General features: G+C 45.4%; 1 protein-coding gene across 4 annotated transcripts in view; it reads left to right on the top strand.

The window, feature by feature from the left end:
* The first annotated feature begins 10,513 nt into the window (after positions 1 to 10,513).
* The window catches only part of LOC147623078 (putative UDP-N-acetylglucosamine--peptide N-acetylglucosaminyltransferase SPINDLY), a 60,240-nt gene continuing 50,063 nt past the window's right edge, over positions 10,514 to 20,690 (top strand). Inside the window, exon 1 of one of the 4 annotated variants that reach the window (XM_086821127.1) lies at positions 10,514 to 11,158. In XM_086821127.1, the coding sequence (XP_086677253.1) occupies positions 10,697 to 11,158 (462 nt within the window). In that variant the 5' untranslated portion in view covers positions 10,514 to 10,696. Of the gene's footprint in view, positions 11,159 to 11,604; positions 11,677 to 20,690 lie in introns of those variants that run through there. The other 3 variants (XR_015269326.1, XM_086821128.1, XM_086821130.1) reach the window with 3 other exon arrangements.

Below are 20,690 nucleotides of genomic sequence, written 5' to 3'. Positions count from 1 at the left end.
ACCGACATAGTTTAGTTCACAGATGAGAATACAAAAGAATGAGGGTCTTTTTATAGGTGAGGGAGGCCACTACCTGAGTCCAACTGAGTTCTAGAATTTTCCAGCTTCAGTTTGGCTGAATTTGGACAGGTTTTGGACCAGTTTGGCTCCCTTTTTTATTTGGTTTGAGCTAGGAGAGAGGAGAGATAAAAATATCATATTATTTTTTAGTTTAAAACTCATCCACACATGTAAAATAGGAACCTCCTTGAAGGTCCCCCTTCTCCTTACCAATGTGTCAAAAATGAATGATTACTCTAAAATATCTCATTTTTTTATTAATACTTCATAGTTTTTAACTAATAAATCTAGTACTTAGTCAACTCTTCATCTTATGTGGGCATTTACTCATTTTTGGGTATTTTCTTTTATTCTTTGGATTTATCTTATCCCAACACTTGGATTAATCTTATTAGTCCATAGGAACCTTAATCCAAAATTTTCAGAAAATCTTGACTCTTAGACTAAGGTCTACTAAATCATTTTTGATTAATTCCAATTGCACCTTGGAAAATCTATTTTGATTTTCTGGTTCAAGGAAATATTTTTTTGATATTTGTAGAATGTATTTATCCAAAAATATCCCAATATTTATTTACCACTCTCTAGAACTTTTTATCTCACTAGGACAAACAAGGAAAAATAATATTTTCTTGTATTTAGAAATATAAAATGATTACAAGGGATTGAAGTAGAGGCTTATTTGTTATTCAGGCTGAGGAGGAATCTTACTCTCATTTTTAGAGCTTCACCAACTTTGGAGATAACTCCATTCCAAGCATATTTTAATCATGTTCTAGTATTACTTTAATCTTAATTATCTTCAATTTTATTCTTACTCTCTTTTTTCTTACATCTTAGCATGGATTCACAAAGTCTTAGGAGTATAAAAAGTAATAGGCAACGAGATCCCTCGATCCACCTTATTCATAAGGAGCAAGCAAGGGTTCGCATGAAAGATAGGAGAAGAGGAGATTGTGAGCGTAAAGCAAGGGCTTGAGCATTGCAACGCACGGCAGGTTTGATTGATGGGGCAGCATCTCCTCCCTCCCACCCATTCTTCTCTGTGTCTTTCCCCTGACCCCACTCCACCTCCTTCTCCTCCTTCTCCTCCTCATTCTCCCATTATTCTTTCTCCACACTATTTTGAGCCCTTTGCCACTCCTCCCTTACACGTTGCCCATGCAGTTGTCACTCCACCCTCAGGTGCCGCCCATGAGGTGGACACTCCTATCTTTGATGCCTCTCCACTTTTTGGCACGTCCTCTGAGTTTAGCTCTTCTCTCTTGGGTGTTGCCCACCATGAGCTAGCCACTCCTCCATTGGGAGCCTCTCCATTGGGAGCCTCTCCATCTTTAGGTGTACCATCCGAGCTTGCTACTCCTGTGTCGGGCGTCTCCCATGAGCCTGCCACTCCTTTGCCCAGTGCCACTCCACCCTCGGGCATGGCCGTGGAGTTTGCCTCACCTCTCTTGGGTGACACCTACGAGCTTATCACTCCTCGATGTGGTGCACATGCCCTTCCTACCGGCACTCCTCACTTCGGCAATTCTGATGACACTATCGACCATGTGCTTGCCACTCCACCCTTCGGTGTTGCTCATGAGGTATCTTCTCATGAGAAATCCCTTTCCAAGTATAGTGCACAAAATTGTGCCAATTCTATCTTCAACAAGTACTTTGTTTGGCTCGATGTGGCATCACATTCTAGTGTGCTAGATATGCTATTATGGCACTCGCATATGGCATAATGTATCGCCGCTTCAGCGATTTGCAGCCCACATTCGAGGAGGCTGATGCTGGTGTGCTACTAGGCTTGAGACAGTCCTACAACTCATTCAATCCATATCTGTAAGATGCATCCATATGGATTGGCTACAAGACATGCCCTTACAGTGTTTGTTTCCAACAGTGTCCTACCAGGTACGAATCGCACCACTTCTCACATACTTCAAATTTGTTGTCGAGCACTTCATGCAGGGTTTGTGAGGAGACAGAGCTTGGACAGTGGGATTGAGGGTACTCTATGGGCTAGTAGTGGTCGTATTGGACCCCGAGATGAGAGCGATGATGGAGAGGTTTTGGGAGAAGCATTGTCATGCATCACTAGAGTACAAGAAGGCATTGTGACATAGGGTTCGTAGTGGGGAGTACATAGTGCATGGGACTTGCTTTCTTGAGATGACACAGACAAAGTTATACTTTGAGTTCATGTCTACACACCCTGAGATCACCATCAGCTACATCGTTCATTTGAGGCTTGCAAGCCTTGGTTTGTGCGCTACTCGAGGCAGCGTGACACATGTCTTTGTATGTACCACGTTGGATTTTAGCTTTTGTGTGCTGTCTTTTGTGGCTTGTATGGACATCAGGGGTGGTGCCTTATAGCCCAAGGGATTTTATTCACTCGCTATTATGCCCGTGTGGGTGGGCGAAGGATATCGTCTACCATCAGATGGCTTGTGTCATAGGGACTTGTACCTCGTGCAGCAGCTTGGCCATGCTTCACTTGTGCGAGGAGGATTCCTCGATGGACGAGGTGGTGATGTGGCGATAGGATGAGTATGTGACACATGGGAAGTCGAGGAGATTACAACTAGTGGAGCACCAATCGGCACGTGGCAAGTTCATGGAGCACATTTACAGCTTTCGTCTAATCCTACATACATCATGCTCACTGTGCTGCCAAGTGGTAGGACCATCAGTTTTGTGCCACCCTTCAACAATAGTTTCCTATTGGTGTAGTTGTCTCTGTGGTTGACTTCGCAGAGAATTACACATTCGCACCACAACTGGAGATTCAGGCAGAGTACTACTTTTATGAGCAGGTATTGCATGAAATATTGCCTCATTTTCAATTTAAGGTCTTCAAGATATTTTATATTGTTGTTGTCTATGAATCTAACAATTTCCATTCTTGTCTGCTTTACTAGGTGGTGAGCACCCTAGAGGAGCGAGTCATCATTAAAGAGTATCACACTTTACATTAGTGATGATCGCTCTCACAGCGCCCACTTTGTGCAGCATTGCTTCCATCATCATGGTGACTTTTTGTGAGAGCATGGAGTCATATGGATAGGGCGATGGATATGGTCTGATGGATGTGAGGCACAGTTCAAGAGTGCTCATCAGTTTTATTGGCTATATTCTTGGCATCGCATGATTGGCTAAAAGGTGATTCGGAGATTCTTCGAGATAGGGAATGGAAAGAAGCACGATGGTACGGGTGCACGTGTCAAACGCACCCTCAGACATCACACCAGCAGCACTGTCGTGATGATGAACACTTTCAAGATACACAACAAGTAGTGAATTGGTGCAATGCGCATTTGACCACTAGTGCTTCCTCTTCCATCCCTCAGCGAGATGCCATGATTGTCATCAGGAGATTCTTTTGGTGTGTTGACAGTAGTGTCCTTGATGGTGCTTCTCTAGATTATGCCTCAGTGGATGGCATCTAGATTATGCCTCAGTGGATGGCACACTTAGGCTACACTCCATTAGGAGCTTATCCTATGATGACCCCACCATCTTCACACGGTGTTGTTCATGCTTTTGTGGGCCCTGCATTGATGGTGACTACTCATTGTGCGAAATGGGAGAGTGGGTTGATCCTTGGTTTTGCAAAGCAAGTGTTGAGGCCAGAGCGAGGAGCATTACCCCCCACCACTTTTGATCCTCTCAAACTACATGAGGGGGCAAATCATGATTGTTTTGACATATATTTTAATACTGGGTGATGTTTTTGCAGTCATTGCCGAGGAGGGCAATGAGGAGGATATGGACTACTACATTCTGAGATGCTTTGGGCCCAAGTGCACCCTTGAGTGTGATGTGACTGATGATTATGGATTCTCATTTGATGCCCACAACATGATAGTTGCAGGTCACTACTATGCACTGGGTTAGATGCGCAAGGGCAGCATTGAGTTTGTGCATTATAAGTGGAGCAAGGAAGCAATTATATACTCTCATCTAGTTCTTGCTGTGAAACTCATGCTTTAACAAGTTAATAGCAAGAAGGGACCCCCCCCACAGTGGTCCTTAGCCCATCATGAGCATGTGAGCATCTTGGAGATTAGAGCTAGAGAGTCTGCAGATTGATATTGGAGCCTCCTCCCTCTTATTTGTTATATCATTGCCCTTCATTTTGTATCTTTCTCTCAGTTTGTATCTTCTACCCATATATATTATGAGTTGGCTTTTCATTTGTGCCCATATATTTTATATCTTTTTGTTAATGGGTTGGGGGTCAAACTATGCGACGCGACTGGGTGGGACATCACACCCGTATGGCATCCAATGGGGGTAAGACTTTGCGAGTGGGTCCATGGGGCTGCTACCTCTCCGCTTGTAAAGTTTCACCACCATCGGATGCTGGATAGGCGAGCCGGTGTGTGTTAGCACACCCGCTATTTTTTGCATAGTGCCCAAGGGGTCCCCTATGTAAAAAAATAGCAAGTTTGGGTGGGACATCACGCTCGTATGGTGTCTGATGATGCAGGTGAAACTTTGCAAGTGGGTCCATGGGGCTGCTACCCCTCCACTCGCAAAGTTTCACCACCATTTGATGCTGGATGGGTGGGACGGTGTGTTGCCACTATTTTTTGCATAGGGGACCCCTTGCACTATTTTTTGCATAATGCCCAAGGGGTCCCCTATGCAAAAAATAGCAGGTTTGGGTGGGATATCATGCTTGTATGGCATCCAACGGGGGTGAAACTTTGTTATTTTTTGCATAGTGCCCAAGGGGTCCCCTATGCAAAAAATAGCGGTGTTGGGTGGGACGTCACACTCATATGGCATCCGATAGGAGAGAAACTTTGTGAGTGGGTCCATGGGGCTGCTACCCCTCCACTCGCAAAGTTTCACCACCATCAGACGCTGGATGGGTGGGATGGTGTGTTGCCACCCACTATTTTTTACATATTGCCCAAGGGGTCCCCTATGTAAAAATTAGCGGGTTTGGGTGCGACATCACACTCGTATAGCATTTGATGGGGAAAAAACTTTATAAGTGGGTCCATGGGGCTGATACCCCTCCACTCGCAAAGTTTTACCACCATCGTCGGATGGGCGGGACGGTGTGTTGCCACCCGCTATTTTTTGTGTAGTGCCAAAGGGATCCCCTTTGTAAAAAATAGCAGGTTTGGGTGGGACATCACTCGTATGGTGTTCGATGGGGGTAAAACGTTGCGAGTGGGTCCATGGGACTGCTACCCCTCCACTCGCAAAGTTTCACCACCATCGGACATTGGATGGACAGGACGGTGTGTTGCCACTCGCTATTTTTTGCAAAGTGCCCAAGGGGTCCCCTATGCAAAAATAAGCGGGTTTGGGTGGGACATCACGCTCGTATGGCATCTGATAGGGGTGACACTTTGCGAGTGGGTCCATAGAGCTGCTAATCGTATTTTTGCATAGTGCCCAAGGGGTCCCCTATGTAAAAAATAACGGATTTGGGTGGGACGTCACGATCGTATGGTGTCCGATGGGGTGAAACTTTGCAAGTGGGTCCATGGGGCTAGTGCCCCTCCACTTGTAAAGTTTCACCACCATCGAATGCCGAATGAGCGAGACGGTGTGTAGTCACCTGCAACTATTTTTTGCATAGTGCCCAAGGGATAATATGCAAAAAATATGTCACGCTCGTATAGCGTCCGATGGGGGTGAAAATTTACAAAGTGGGTCCTTGGGCACTATGCAACTATTTTTTGCATAGTGCCCAAGGGGTAATATGCAAAAAATACATCACGCTCGTATAGCATCCGATGGGGTGAAAATTTACAAGTGGGTCCATGGGGTAGCTACCCCTCCACTTGCAAAGTTTGACCACCATCGTACACTGGATGGGCGGGACAGTGTGTTGCCACCCACTATTTTTTGCATAGTGCCCAAGGGGTCCTGTCCCCTATGTAAAAAATAGCGGATTTGGGTGGGACGTCATGATTGTATGGCGTTCGATGGGGGTGAAACTTTGCAAGTGGGTCCATGGGGCTACTGCCCCTCCACTTGCAAAGTTTCACCACCATCGGACACCAGATGGGCGGGACGGTGTGTAGTCACCTGCCGCTATTTTCTGCATAGTGCCCAATGGGTCCCATATGCAAAAAATAGCGGGTTTGGGTGGGACATCACGCTCGTATGGCATCCAATGGAGGTAAAACTTTGCGAGTGGGTCCATGGAGCTGCTATCCCTCCACTCGCAAAGTTTCACCACCATCGGATGCTAGATGGATGGGACGGTGTGTAGTCACCTGCTATTTTTTGCATAGTTCCCAATGGGTCCCCTATGCAAAAAATAGCAGATTTGGGTGGGACATCACGCTCGTATGGCATCCAATGAGGGTGAAACTTTACAAGTAAGACCCTCTACCATGGTTGAGGAGTCACCACGTGTGGCACCAGCTACATCCCTAAGCTCCTGGGTGGTCAATCAATCACATCACCTCTATGCTCATACCTTATCTCCCATAAGCAAAGGTCAGCATACACCCGAGCAGCAAAACGACCACATGTAGACCCTCTACTATGGTTGAGGAGTCACCACGTGTGGCACCAGCTACATCACTAAGCTCCTGGGTGGTCAATCAATCACATCACCTCTATGCTCATACCTTATCTCCCATAAGCAGAGGTCAGCGTACACCCGAGCAGCAAAACGACCACATGTAGACTGCTCCACCAACCTTATACATGGCTTAAGACCTCGGTCCACCAAACTCCCTCCTCCAAATTGGGGTGCACAAAAGTAGCCTACTAGGCCTGTAAAATAAACTCCTCGATGTGGACCCATCGTACTCTCTTTGCCTTCTCCTCGGGTGATAAATCCATCTCTACGGGAATCTCAAAATCCTCTAGCATATCCTCAGCAACATATCCATCATCAGCCATGATATCTAGGATAGCCTACCGATGGATCAGTGCTACCGATGGGTTCCACCGACCTCATACGTGCCTCAAGACCTTAGTCCACCAAACTCCCTGCTCCAACTAAGGTGCGTAAAGCAGCATGTCGGGCCTGTAAAATAAACTCCTCGATGCAGCCCCATCATACTTTTGTACCTTCTCCTTGGGTGATAAATCCATCTCTACGGGGATCTCAAAATCCTCTGGCATATCCTCAATAACATATCCATCAACATTAGCCATGATATCTAGGATATCCTGATGTGATGGATCAGTGCTACCATGATAGGTCTCCATGAGACAAGATCCACAGTCACGCTGCCGACCCTAGGTACAATTTGTCTATCCCCCAAAGGCGATATAGGCCAAACTCTACACTGCATCGGTAAGTTGGACACCTAGCAATCATTCGCTAATGAGTGGACAAGGCAATAAAGATATGACACTGGTGAAGGTTCTTTTTTGTATACAACAAGAATCTAAATAGCCTTGATATTGGTGGTTGGTATCTAGCTCATCGACGGGACTGGGTGCTGGTGTTGAAAAGGAATTCTCCAATAATTTATTGTGCAATCTAAATCCTTGAAAGGGAATTACATAATCTAAATTGCCAAAAGGGATTGTGCAATGGATCTTGATTAATATGCAAGGAGTTCCACAAAAAGGAGCTAGAGGTAAAAATTATTACTTGCACTAATATTGGAGACAGGGTGTCCATTCCGAGGATAACTTTTATTCCAAGTACATTGTAGCTTCCATTTGTTATGAGACGAATAGAGTTCCCTATCTGACTTGTATTTGGCATGACAAAAACAAATCACAAGACCAAACGATGTCACTTTTAGGACTATACTTGGAAACACCGATGTTTAGTCATTGAAAATTGTATGTTGCTTTCTCATATGTACAATCACTGAATTTTGTCAAGGTATTCCTTCAAGATAATGTTTGTGAGCCTAATGTGAGTACTCCATAAATGGTTTATATTACAAAATGTTGTATAATAAAGTTTTGTATCTGGCAACAAGAATAGCCCATAAGTAATTTGTTGCCTTTTTAGAGTATGTGCCATTATTTTTTGTATCATTTTTTAAGAATAGATTAGATTTATTTAAGGAGATAAGATAACTTTATTATTAGGAAAATAAATGAGAATATGAAAAACATATAATAGTGTAAATGATACTCAACTACTATATAAGGCATTTTAATTTTTTATGTGCGCCTTTTTGTATGCCTATGTATCTATTCTATTAGGCATGCTAGCTCCCCCTATCATGTGGTAAAAGAAGAAGGTTGTATGCCAAAAGGGGCCTCCATGTGAGGGCCTGTGATCCTTTGTCCTTTCTTTTATGTATGTAATTCAAAAATTTTGGTTTTGTTTTAGGGACAAGAACACGTATGACATCATATTCACTTTGGATATGGTGGAGCGAGAGTTGAAGGTTAATATTTAATAGTTCTTTTAATACATGAAATTATTTATATCTATTGTTTATCTATTAACGAAGAGAGGATAATAGGGCACCCGTGAGAATAGATTTGAAAAAATATGTGGCAATGGCTCTCACATGGGGGGTCAGAAATGATAGCTCCATCCTGGCCTCGTAGCCTGTGTGGGCGAATATCGACCCCCTGCACTTGTGGGGGCCGATAATCTCAAAGAAATCCCTAGTGACCCTATCTCTTGCCTAGGTCCAGAAGGAAGCTCTGGCATGGTATCGGTACTCCACCCACCTCTCCTCTATGGATCTGAGCTCTGTACAAGTGGCAGCTAGTTGACTCTCGATCTATAGGCTATCTTTGGAACTCTCTCGAAGTTGCTAGAGAGAAGCAAGACCCTGACTCCTCTCCTGCCAATCTGCTATTGTTGCCTCTTGTAGTAACCTGCTAATCTCACAAAGTCCTGTATCCAAGGTGCTTGCGACGATAGAACATGAGAGAAAATCCGGCCCCTCCCATATCTGCTCTATCCTGCTGCATATCTTGGAGTCATATATGAGGCTATCCAAAATCCTAGTGCTCATCCTGTCTCTAGGGGTCCTCGAAGGACAAAATAACCGGAGCATGATCGGAGAAGGTAGTGCCTGCCAAGATATTAATCATGCCCCTGCGAGACTGCAAGCCCACTTATCCACATAGAATCTATCAAGTCGATGGTGGCTAGCCAGAGGGGAAGGCACCAAAGGCGACAGGGGGGAGGGCAAAGGCAGAGGATGAGGGGCGGCGCAGGGGGGAACAAGGGATGGCAAAGTAGAGCGAAAGGCAGGGGGCGACGATAACAAAGGGAGGGAGGCAACGATGGCGGGGCGAAGGTGAATAGGGGGCAACGATGGTGGGCAGGTACGATCGGGGGGGTATAACTTTTTCTAAGTTAATATTTTTGTATTTACTTTTTCTATTTATTCAAAGCTAAAATTGCTTTCGAAACATGCATTATATAACTTGGTTTTCTACAAAGCCCCCACTTTGGTGCGCACCTTTACCTCACACAGATATCGATGGGGCCATAAAGATGGGTAGGCAAACTATATATAAATCATGTGATTATTTGAATGTTTATACGTTTTGTTATATATGTTCATCGTTTTCTATTTTATTTTAGGATTTTACCATTGGTTGATACATTTATGGTGAAAGTCATTGATGAAGCCATTTAACTATATGGGGTCGTTTCTCTTGAGGTTGAGTATGGTGTCTACTTATTTAGAAAGGAGTTCGTTTTTGGGACTGTTAATGACTACGAGACGTGTGTTACCTCTTTTGAGGGGTACTTGATTCCATATGATTGTATTTGACATAGTTCACACACAAGTTTTGGGTTTTGTTATACGTTTTATATAATGCTTTTGCTGCACCTTTAACAAAGTCTTCTTTTATTTATGGGTGGCAAGGTTAATCATCATGTTTGTTCCTTAATGTTTCTGTTATGTCTTTTTATTAATACTTATGTGTTTGTGTGTAGGTCCAAAAAAAGTTTTTTAAAAGAAAGAAAAAGATGTCTACATTACTTGCCGAATGTGATGGAGATGCATCACCATCTTATATTGTTGGATGTGATGCATTGCCCTTAGTTGAGTGCTCTTGAAAATGCAAACTAGATTATGCTTCTCGTAGTTAGATTGATACTTTTATGGCTTAAGCCATTGACTATTTACCTCTTTTATTTTTTGGACTATTGATTTTTTATTTTTTATTTGTTTAGCCTTGAAGTATGTATGTATTGCCCAAAATGGAGTGCTCTCAAAAGTGACATTATGCTATTGGCAATTAGATTGAGTTAAGAACATTGACTATTTAGCTCTTTTGTTTGTTTATAAGGCAAAGATCTCATCATGAGCTTAGTTTGAAGAAGATGCTCTTTATCATTATTTTTGTTAGAAAAATGTTGTTGACAAGTTCATGTTTTTGTGAGAGATAAAGAGAGCGTGTGTATGTTGAGTTCATACTTATATTTGATAAATATCTTGCTTTCATAATTGTGCATGCATATGCTATGTATATGTGTATCTTGCTTTCATAATTGTGCATGCATATGCTATGTATATGTGTATTCTAGGTGGATGTGCATGTTGTGTTTGTGTTCTATGCATAGACACAAACACGTAAGTGCTTTACAGCACCATTTTACTATGAAATAACTATTTTGGTAGGTTAGCATCGACCACGTGAGTTAAGTGCGAGGCGGGGGGAGGGGGGAACCCCTTCCGAACCATCAGGGAGGCCTGCCGGCGAGTGGAATTTTGCAATGAAGGGCAGCAGCGAGGGGCCTGTGATGGCATGGCCAGAGTCGCAGTTAGGTCAGTCTCAGGGGTTGAGGGAGAGGGAGAGCACCGGAGATAATCAGAGGTTGAAGCGCCGGAGCTCTCCGGCGCTAATTGTCAACGGCAGCTTTTCTCCGGCAAGCACCACTCGAGCAGCGGCGCCTTACCGGATAGGTGTAAAGGATGGCCTCTCCTATGCGGAAATTCTGCGATCGCGCAAGAAGTTCGCCGATGCCCTCACTCTTTACGAGAGCGTACTAGAGGTAGAGCCCCGAAGTGTGGAAGCTCATGTTGGGAAAGGCATCTGCCTCCAAATGCAAGGGTTTGCTAGACAGGCCTTCGAAAGCTTTGCCGATGCCTTGACACTGGATCCCAAGAATGCCTGCGCCTTCACTCACTGTGGGATACTGTACAGAGAGGAAGGGCATTTGCTCGAAGCAGCTGAGGTACGTGGATTCTGCCTTTACTTACTTCTACTCATGCAGATGTGCTCATGTGCATTTTAACGAGTATCGTTATCTTCTTCTGTGGTGAGAAGTTTGACTTTGGTACCCTCATGTGGTCCTGGGGCGTGTGAGTACGGCTATCCTTGAAGAAAACTTTTTTGCTACCCCTTGTGGAAAAAACGAGGGTACTCAGGTGTGTGTGTGTGTGTGTGTGTGTGAGAGAGAGAGAGAGAGAGAGAGAGAGAGAGAGAGACTTGCTTTGGGGAGAAGAACCATTTTTGGTACCCCCTAAGCGGTCTACCAAACTGAATGGATTAATCTTTTCCAGAAATTCTATCCATGTTAGCTTACCTTTTCTCTTTTGGCATGTGAGCGATGGTTGCTTAATGTTTGCATAGTCATACTATGATCTTACTAGATCAAGATTGGAGGATGCATGCTAGGAGTGCAGTTGTCACCTTCGACATTAAGGATGCTGCTTTCATTTGCTCTGGCTAGTTGGATGCTGCATGTGAAAGGTAAAGGCTTTGTTTTGCCATTGTTCTTTTCTGTTTCTGAAGGTGTGAGGGACTTTGGACTTGCTCAGAGATGTAGCTCAGCCTTGGGGTTTAGGCTAAGTTTGGCTATTGTGAGTGTTTTCATGCTTGCCTGACCAATGTGTAGTCCTGGGTAAGGGGATGCTTGCCCGTGAACCGTGCATGTGAAACTATCTGTTGATATGGTTATGTGTAGTCCTGGCCCCTGGGTAAGGGGATCCCTGCCCGTGAACCGTGCATGTGAAACTATCTGTTGATATGGTTATGTGGCATGTGACAGGTGGTAAGTATTGGTTATAAACGTAGTCTTAGGAATTAGCATTAATTTATAAGTGAGTGTGTACACATTGAGCACTTCATTAAGTTTTGGACGGCCAAAACTCACTTCTAAATTACGACGAGCCCTATGTTTCCACACACTGGTGTTGACTGAGGTTGATTAACTGAAATGATGGTCTGGGAATCATCATCAGACTCCTCTGGATCTCCAAGAAGTGGCGGCTCCTTGACAGTGGATATTGGAACATGCTTGTCAAAGACCACATCCCGGTTGACAACAATCTTGTTCCTGTCTGGATCATACAACCTGTATCCCTTGGAAAGAGAGTTATACCCCACAAATACAAGCTTGCTTGACGTGGAGTCAAGCTTCCCTCTCTGCTTCTTCGGAATATGTACATACGCGTCACTCCCAAAGACACGGAAGTGCGAGACATCAGGTTTCCTGCCAAAGTATGCCTCAAATGGAGTCATATGGGGTACTGAAGTCGTCGGAGATCGGTTGAGGGTATGGACAGCCGTTGCCACAGTCTCTCACCAAAGTGGACGAGGAAGATCACGATGCTTCAGCATGGTCCTCGCCATCTCCACCACAGTCTTGTTCTTACGTTCGACAACTCCATTCTCCGAAGGCGATCCAGTATTGGCCAGTTCTCTTTTTATGCCATGATCTGCACAAAATCTGAGAAATACAGTCGAGGAGAATTCACCTCCTTTATCAGCCCTGAGAGTCTTGACCTGAAATCCAGACTCTTTCTCCACCATCACGTGCCAATCCTTGATTCGAGCAAAAGCTTGGTCCTTCTGGGAAAGAAAGTAGACCCACGTGAATCTGGTACAATCATCAACAAGCAGCATAAAGTAAAGAGATCCTCCCAAAGATGGTGTCTGCTGAGGTCCACACAAGTCAGTGTGAATCAACTCCAGTGGTTTCGAAGCCCGCCTGGAAGCCTGCTTCGGAAAGGATTCCCTGTGCTGCTTACCACGTATGCAAGAACTGCAGCGCCCTTGCCTACTACCAACATGTGGCAAGCCAACCACTATCTGGTCTCGGAAAGCTCGCCTCAATGCATCCACATTTAAGTGGCCAAAACGAAAGTGCCACAAATCTCCGACGTGAGAACCTGTCAATGAGGAGAGTGCAGAGAGCTTGTAGATACCATTCTCCACACCGCCTTCCCAAACAACTTTGCCTGTCTCACGGTCCCTTAGAGCAACTGAATGCTCCTCAAATTCCACCCGAAAGCCAGTCTTGCATACTTTATGCACTGACAGAAGATGAAAACCTAGAGCAGGGACATAAAGAACACGGGAAGCATGCTTGCTCCCCTTGCCGTTGGGAATAATCTCCATCCGGCCCTCACTATGTATCGGAATAGTGGAGTTGTCGCCAATAAAGATGCGACCTGATTGCTGTTTCAGATCTAGAAAGAAGTCACGGGATGGAGTCATGTGCCTGGAAGCACCACCGTCGAGAATCCATTCCCGGGTATCCTTCGCGGTGAAGCCAGCTGCCTCCTCGCTGGAAGATGATGAAGCATCGGAGTCCACCATCTCTAAGTGCACAAATGCCGGAGTCTTCGCAGCTGAGGCTGATGAATCAGCACTCTTCCCTGTCCGCTTAGAACACTTCCTCCAGTAGTGGCCTTTCTCGCCACAATCATTACAAGATCTTTCGGCCTTCAGTTTCTCTCGTTCTGAATCAGGCTTCTTCTCAGAAAACTTCTCCGGTGAAGCCTTTCCTTTGCCCTTATTGTTATTCTGGCCTTTCGACCGTTGGCCAGTTAAGGCCTCCGAACCTCCGCTGTGAGGAGGGTTCGTAAAACGTTCCTCCTGGTCCAAGACCATTGGCACAAGCTCCTCCCAGGTAATGGTGCTGAGCCTGCCACTCGTAATCAACGAGGAATAGAAAGCAGAATACTGAGCAGGCAAGTGGGACAGCAAAGTGATGGCCATGTCTTCAGATGATATCTCTTTCCCAGCTTGTAGGACTTCCTGCTGAAGGGCCTGCAGCTTGTTATTGTGTTCCCGCATCGTCGAAGACTTTGCAGGGTTCATAACCCGCATCTGCACTTCCAAGGAGATCCGTTTCATGGGTGATACCGTGTTATACAAAGAAGCCAAGTGCTCCCATATGCCTCTCGCCAAGCGTCATGTGCTTCACATGATTGATCACTTGTGGTGTGCAGTTGAGGAAAATAAATAACCGGACCCTGGCGTTGACACGATCCCACATGTGTGCCTGTGCCTCGCGGTCCTTCCTCGTCGACAGTAACTCCCCTTCCTCTGCTTCCGGCCGTGGAACTCCAATGATGATAAAATCAGCAAGGTCATATGACTCCAGCACCGACTCCATCGTGACCTTCCAGATGCCGTAATTGGACCCGTCCAACTGACGATCCACTGGGAACGTGGGGAGAGTCGGAATCTTCACGTATTTCTCAGCCATCTCTAGTAAATCTGCCATCGCGGGGAAGTAACCTGAAAGGGTGGGGAGTGGGAAAAAAAAATTTGTAAAACCTACAAGTGGCTGTCCAGCCCCTTTGGCCCGCCTTTCTCTTGCACCTTCTCTTCCCATACAGTCCAAAACAGTCCACCAATCAGCAACCTAACGCTCCCCCTCTTGCTCAGAAAAACTCCCAAGATCTATCTCGAGCCTAGGGCTCTGATACCATGTCAGAATATGCTGCTGAAATGATAACCAAACTTGGGTAGACAAGAGCAAGTAGAATGCAGAAAATAGACAGCACAAGAAACATAGAGAGATAGGTGTGTAAACTCTTCTCTATACACAAGATCCCGCAGAAAACTGAATGAGGAAGTGGTGGGGGCATGGGGCCTATTTATATGCCCCTATGAGAGCAGTCGGCCAGCACTAAAGGGGCTCCACGACTGTATGAGCAGTCGGCCTGCAACAAAAAGCTCCACGACTGCATACATCCAGTCGGCCAGCAGTCCAGAAGCCCACGAATGATGTGTGGGTATTCGGCCAGCCACAGGACTGCAGACGGGACAGTCGGCCAGCCCTGAAGTGCTCCTGCTACCTCTGGCATCCCTCCCCACCACTGGAAAAAATGGGAAAAAATAGGGAAAAATACGGGGAGTGAGGAAAAATGATAAAACACCTTATAAAGGGCGGGCACACCCACAACAGAGGCCCTGGTGTATAAATATAGACAGGAGATGACTTCTAACACATGTTACCTCACTTATTGGGAAGTTGCGCATACATATTCAGGGATATCTTGATCATGAGTATTTCTTGGTTGCCCCACTTAATGGATGTGATGTATTGCTTGGCAAGCCATGGCATCATAGGCTTGTGCCCCGCAAAGAGTACAAGACAAACAAAATTTCCTTTATGCATGTTATTGATGCTGACAAGGAAGGGGATTCTATCCCAATTGTATCTCACATCCAGACTAATAAAGCAATGAAAAAGAGTCTTTCTGCGTACTTGGTTTTTGTTCGTGACAACATTGAACCAAGTCATGAAAATGTGGATGTTTTGACTCAGGATAGGCTGAATTTTCTTCATGTATACAAAGATTATTTTGCTGATGCATTGCCAGGTGAACTACCTCCTCAAAGGCCCAAGGATCATCGCATAAATCTTGTGCCAGGTAGTTCTCCACCTAACAAACCTGCATATCGTGTGAGTCTCGCACAACAAGAAGAGATTATGAAGCAGGTTAATGAGCTCTTGGAGAAAGGTTTGGTTCAGCCACGCTCCTCACCTTTTTGCTCTCCGGTGCTTCTGGTACAAAAGAAAGATGGGTCATTCCACATGTGTGGATTATAGAGCTCTAAATAAGCTCACCATCAAGAATAGATTTCCAATTCCGCGCATTGATGACATTTTGGATAAGCTTGATGGCTCGGCTTGTTTCAGCTGTATTGATTTGAAGAGTGGTTATCACCAGATACGAGTGGTGCCAGAGGATGTCCACAAAACTGCATTCAAGACAGCTTTTGGATTGTATGAGTTTTTGGTGATGCCTTTTGGTCTCACCAATGTCCCAGCCACATTCAATCGTATGATGGACAGGATATTCTGACCCCATTGAAAATTCACAGGTGTATTCTTTGATGACATCTTGGTTTTCTCCAAGAATGAGCAAGAGCATAGGATTCATTTGGCTATAGTGTTTGAAGAGTTGCGGAAGCATAAACTCTTCATTAATGCCAAGAAAAGTGAGTTCTTTCTTTCAGAGATACACTATTTGGGCCACATTGTGTCCAAGGATGGTGTAAGAATGGATCCTGCCAAGATTGAAACCATTTGAAATTAGCCAGAGTTGCAAAATGTACATGAGGTACGTAGCTTTCTGCAGTTATGTTCATATTACAGGCGATTCATAAGGCAGTTTGCTATGATTGCCACGCCTTTACATGATCTCATGAAGAAGAAAGCCACTTTTAAATGGACCTCAAAGTAACAAGATGCCTTTTTGCAACTCAAGAATGCTAACATATGTGGACGTGTCTTGATTGTTTCCGACATGCAAAAGCCATTTACGGTGGAATGTGATGCATGTGGGAATTGTATAGGGGCTGTCCTAAATCAAGAAGGTCATGGAGTTACATATGAGAGCCGTCAATTGCATGATGCTGAGCTTCATATGGACATCTATGAAAAAGAGCTCTTGGCTGTTATTCATGCGTTAAAGATATGGAAACATTATCTTCTTGGGGCTGAATTTGTAGTCAAGACAGATCATCAGAGTTTTCATTAGCTTATCACCCCCAAACGGATGGCCAAAGTGAAGGTGCAAATTTAGCCATGTTGGATTTGTTGTAGTGTTATGTGGTAGAGCAAAAGACTGCGTGGGAGAAGTATCTTCCACTTGTAGAGTTTGCTTACAACAACAAAGTTCATGCCTCCACAGGAAAGGCCCCGCTTGAGATTATTTATGGCAGAGTGGTCTTGCCACCCATCCTTCGTACAAAAGATGAGATTTTTGTAGCTGATGAGTATGTGCGTGACTTGGATGTAGCCTTTGCTCAGGTGCGGACAACCATTGCAAGGTCACAAGACAAGTATAAAAGGATTGCTGACAAGCATAGAAGGGACATGCAAGTCAAGGAAGGTGATTGGGTATTGCTGAAATTTGAGAAAGCTAGGCTTCGGAAGAGGCCAGGACGAGAGGGATCATATCCAAAGATTTCTACTCGATATTATGGACCCTTCAAAGTGGTTGACAAGATCAATGAAGTGTCCTTCAGGCTTGCTTTACCCAGCCATTCGAAGATTCACAATGCTTTTCATGTGAGTCTTTTGCGGAAGTATGTGGGGCCAGATCCAGAGGAGCCTGTCACAGAAGATCCGCCAGAAGTTGATGAGCTTGAGGAGATCCTTTAGCCAGAGCAGATTGTATTTCACAAGGAGAGAAAGTTACCACATGGGAAGCTTTCCAGGAGATACCTTGTGAAATTTAAAAATTATTTGCCAATTGATGCAAAGTGGGTAGATGAGGATTATTTTGTTGACTACCCTCAGCTTTTGTAGGCATATCTTGAGGCTTTTCAGTTGAGGACAACTGTTTAGAAGCCCGGGGGATGTCACCATTTGGTCCATCTCCATTTATGGAGCCACTTCTATGGGACTGTCACTCAATAGAGTGGCCAGATTTGTGCCATGTTCACATGGGGCCAGGCCAGTGTCCCATGTGAAAGGGCCAGTCTTTTGGTGTCACATGGACGGGAGTCAGATTAGTGCCACCCGTGTGATCAGTGCTGCGTCACATGGACGGGAACCAATTTCGTGCCACCCGTGTGTGACCTGCTTCGTGTTGTATGGATGGGAGCCTGTGGGTGCCACCCGTGTATGGCCAGGATGGCGTCTTACCTATGGGATTGTCACTCCATAGGAAGACTAGGACATATCTTTATATTTCTGTCACGCCGGTCTTGTGCCCGACAGGAACTTCTTGTACAAGTTTCATGAAAGGGAGATTTCGACCATTATATGTGCACATGCATTTATGCCTGCATGTATAAATTTGTTTTTGCATGACTTGTTTGCGTGTGTCTGCCTGTTATGCCGTGCTAGTACACTGGACGGGGATGCCCCAAGTGTATCGTGGAGTGCTGTTTGCTGACTCGACGGTGTGGTGTGTGAACAGGTGGTAAGTATTTTCATTTTGGCCCTTTTAAAAGGTAAAATCCATAAACTATGGTTGTAATATGCGGAAGCTTCGGAGAAGGATCGGTACTTCAAAACTCAGAAATCAGCACTCTTTTCGCGACGGAATTAACGCACAAACTGAAAGGAGATGTGCAAAAAAATAGAGAGAGAAGGGGGAGATGGAGAGGACACAGTATTGGGTTCCAATTACCCTCTGTAGGGCCCCCACCACGGATGGTGTATTTGCTTTATTAGAATGATGTAAATCTGAAAACAAATACAGAAAACTTGACCTTTTCTTGGCTGGAATATCCTGCCCTTGACCTTCAGTCCTTTACCCCTTTGCGTTAGCAACTTCTTGGCTGTCCTGGCCCTTGTTTGCTTGAGCACTTGGTGAATTATGAGATGCCTTCATTGTTTCTTGGCTGGAGTATTTATACTCCCCTTATCATCCAGTCGGCCAGCTTTATAAAAGCCTCACGACTAGGTCTTTAGCAATAAAATGCTTTCACATTATGCAAGCTGCTGGCCACTCTGCGCATGCCTGCTGGGACAGTGCCAGGCTGCTGGGCAGCCCTGTGCATGGGTGTGGGACTGCCCCCCTACACCTGGCCGACCTGCTGGGTAGGGTTTTTAGCCCTGTCGGCTGCCTGTCCAGAAGCACTAGGGCTGGCCGACAGCCCTTCCAGCCCATGCCATAGCTGGTGGGCACAGCCTGGGCCCTCCTGGCCCCTTGGGGGTGGTTCTACATCTCCTCCATGCCCACACTAAGGGTGCAAATCTTCGCACTGGGGTAGCCCTATGGGCTGGCCCCATCTCTATATGCAAACCTACATGCCCACAGAAGTCTGGCATCCGGTTGCAAACTAGATACACAGAACATCTGACATCATTCCAGAGGGAGACTCACAGCGCGGACTGGCACTGTTTCATGTGCAGGACAGTGCACACCTGACCTTGGACTCATGTGCAGGACAATGCACACCTGACCTCGGACGACTGAGATGGATCCCTGGCTGACTCGTCCCGGACTGGGCTCACATGGGACCAGTTCACCATCCCAGGTCCTGCACCTTCTGTATAGAAATGTGGCATCCAAGTGCGGGATGCACGTGACATCCCCTTCTGCTTAACTTGACGGAAGCTGCATAGCCTCCAAATAATCCGTCAATAATGCCGGATAGTCTTCGAAAAATTCTTTGTCGAGTTCATGAGTTCCTCGGTCTTGAAACTTCGTGAGGAACTGTCGTAGTCTTCGGCCTGAGCCATGCTTGAAACGGTGCAGAAGGATCTGTTCTGGAACCATTACTTCTGCTTCATCAATAATGTCTGGTTCCGCTTCGTCTTTGACCTCTGAAGGGGGTGGACCTGCATATGGCTTTAACCAACTGACATGAAATACATCGTGCATAGTCCAACTCGGAGGTAGCTTTAACTGCATAGACACCTCATTAATCTTTTTCTGGATGGGAAATGGTCCGAAGCTCCTGAAAGACAACTTTGGGCATCGCTTGCCCACCTGCTTCAATCTTTGCTTCATAATCCGAAGATACACCCAATCCCCTTCCGAAAACTTCATGTCCCTTCGGTCTTTATTGGCCTGTCGAGTGTAGGCCTCTTGCGCTTTAGCCAATCTGTCTTTAACGGACTCTAGGATCTCCTGGTAAGACTCCGTTACTCTGTTCGCCTCCGGTACTGAAGACGAAGTGCTGGTTAACAACGACTGGAAAGGCCTTCCAAACGCTGCCTCATATGGAGTCCTGCCAATAGCTGAAGAAAAAGAGTCATTCAAAACAGCTTGAACTAAAGGCAAAAACGATTCCCACTTACCTTGCTGATCGTGGACATAACACTTCAACACATCAAAGGCCAACTGGTTGTATATCTCTGTCTGGCCATCTGTCTGTGGGTGGAATGCACTGGAAAAATTCAACTTACTACCAAAATTATCAAACAATGCCCTCCAAAAATGACTGGTAAACTTGGCATCTCGGTCTGACACTATGGTTCTAGGAATCCGGCCAATCGGGTACCAATGCCGAATGAATAGTTGGGCAACATCCTCGGCGGTCACATTGGCCCTGCAAGGAATAAGCATAACAAATTTGCTGAACCTATCAACAATAGTTAAACACTGCGTATTACGCTTACTCGGACTGGGAGGCAGATTTGTGACAAAGTCCATCGAAATGTCCTGGAAAGGACCCTCAGGAATTGGCAAAGGCTGTAACAACCCTATCTTCTTTCCACGAGGAGCTTTCACCTTTTGACAAATGTCACAGCGTTGTACATATGTAAACACATCACGCCTCATCTTTGGCCAATAGTATTGCCGTTCTAATTTCTCCAGAGTTGAATTCATGCCCCTATGACCACCTGTAATGGCGTCATGGGCATCATGGAGAAGAGCTGCCCGGAATGATTTCATGACACATAGTCGGCCTTTGTAGAAAAGCCAACCATCGCGTATCAGAAAATGGCATGGTCCTGTGGCATCCAATGCCTGTTCCCACTGTGTACCGAATTCCTCGGAATCCGCGTACGTGTGCTTCATGTCTTCTAGTCTTGTACCATCAAGGTCAAGTCTAGT

The sequence above is a fragment of the Cibotium barometz genome, chromosome 27 (genome assembly GCF_041138505.1).
Source record: "Cibotium barometz isolate CiBa-2024 chromosome 27, ASM4113850v1, whole genome shotgun sequence".
Lineage (NCBI taxonomy): Eukaryota > Viridiplantae > Streptophyta > Polypodiopsida > Cyatheales > Cibotiaceae > Cibotium > Cibotium barometz.
The sequence above is the reverse complement of the archived record's forward strand: the minus strand, read 5'-3'. Positions and strand labels throughout refer to the sequence as shown.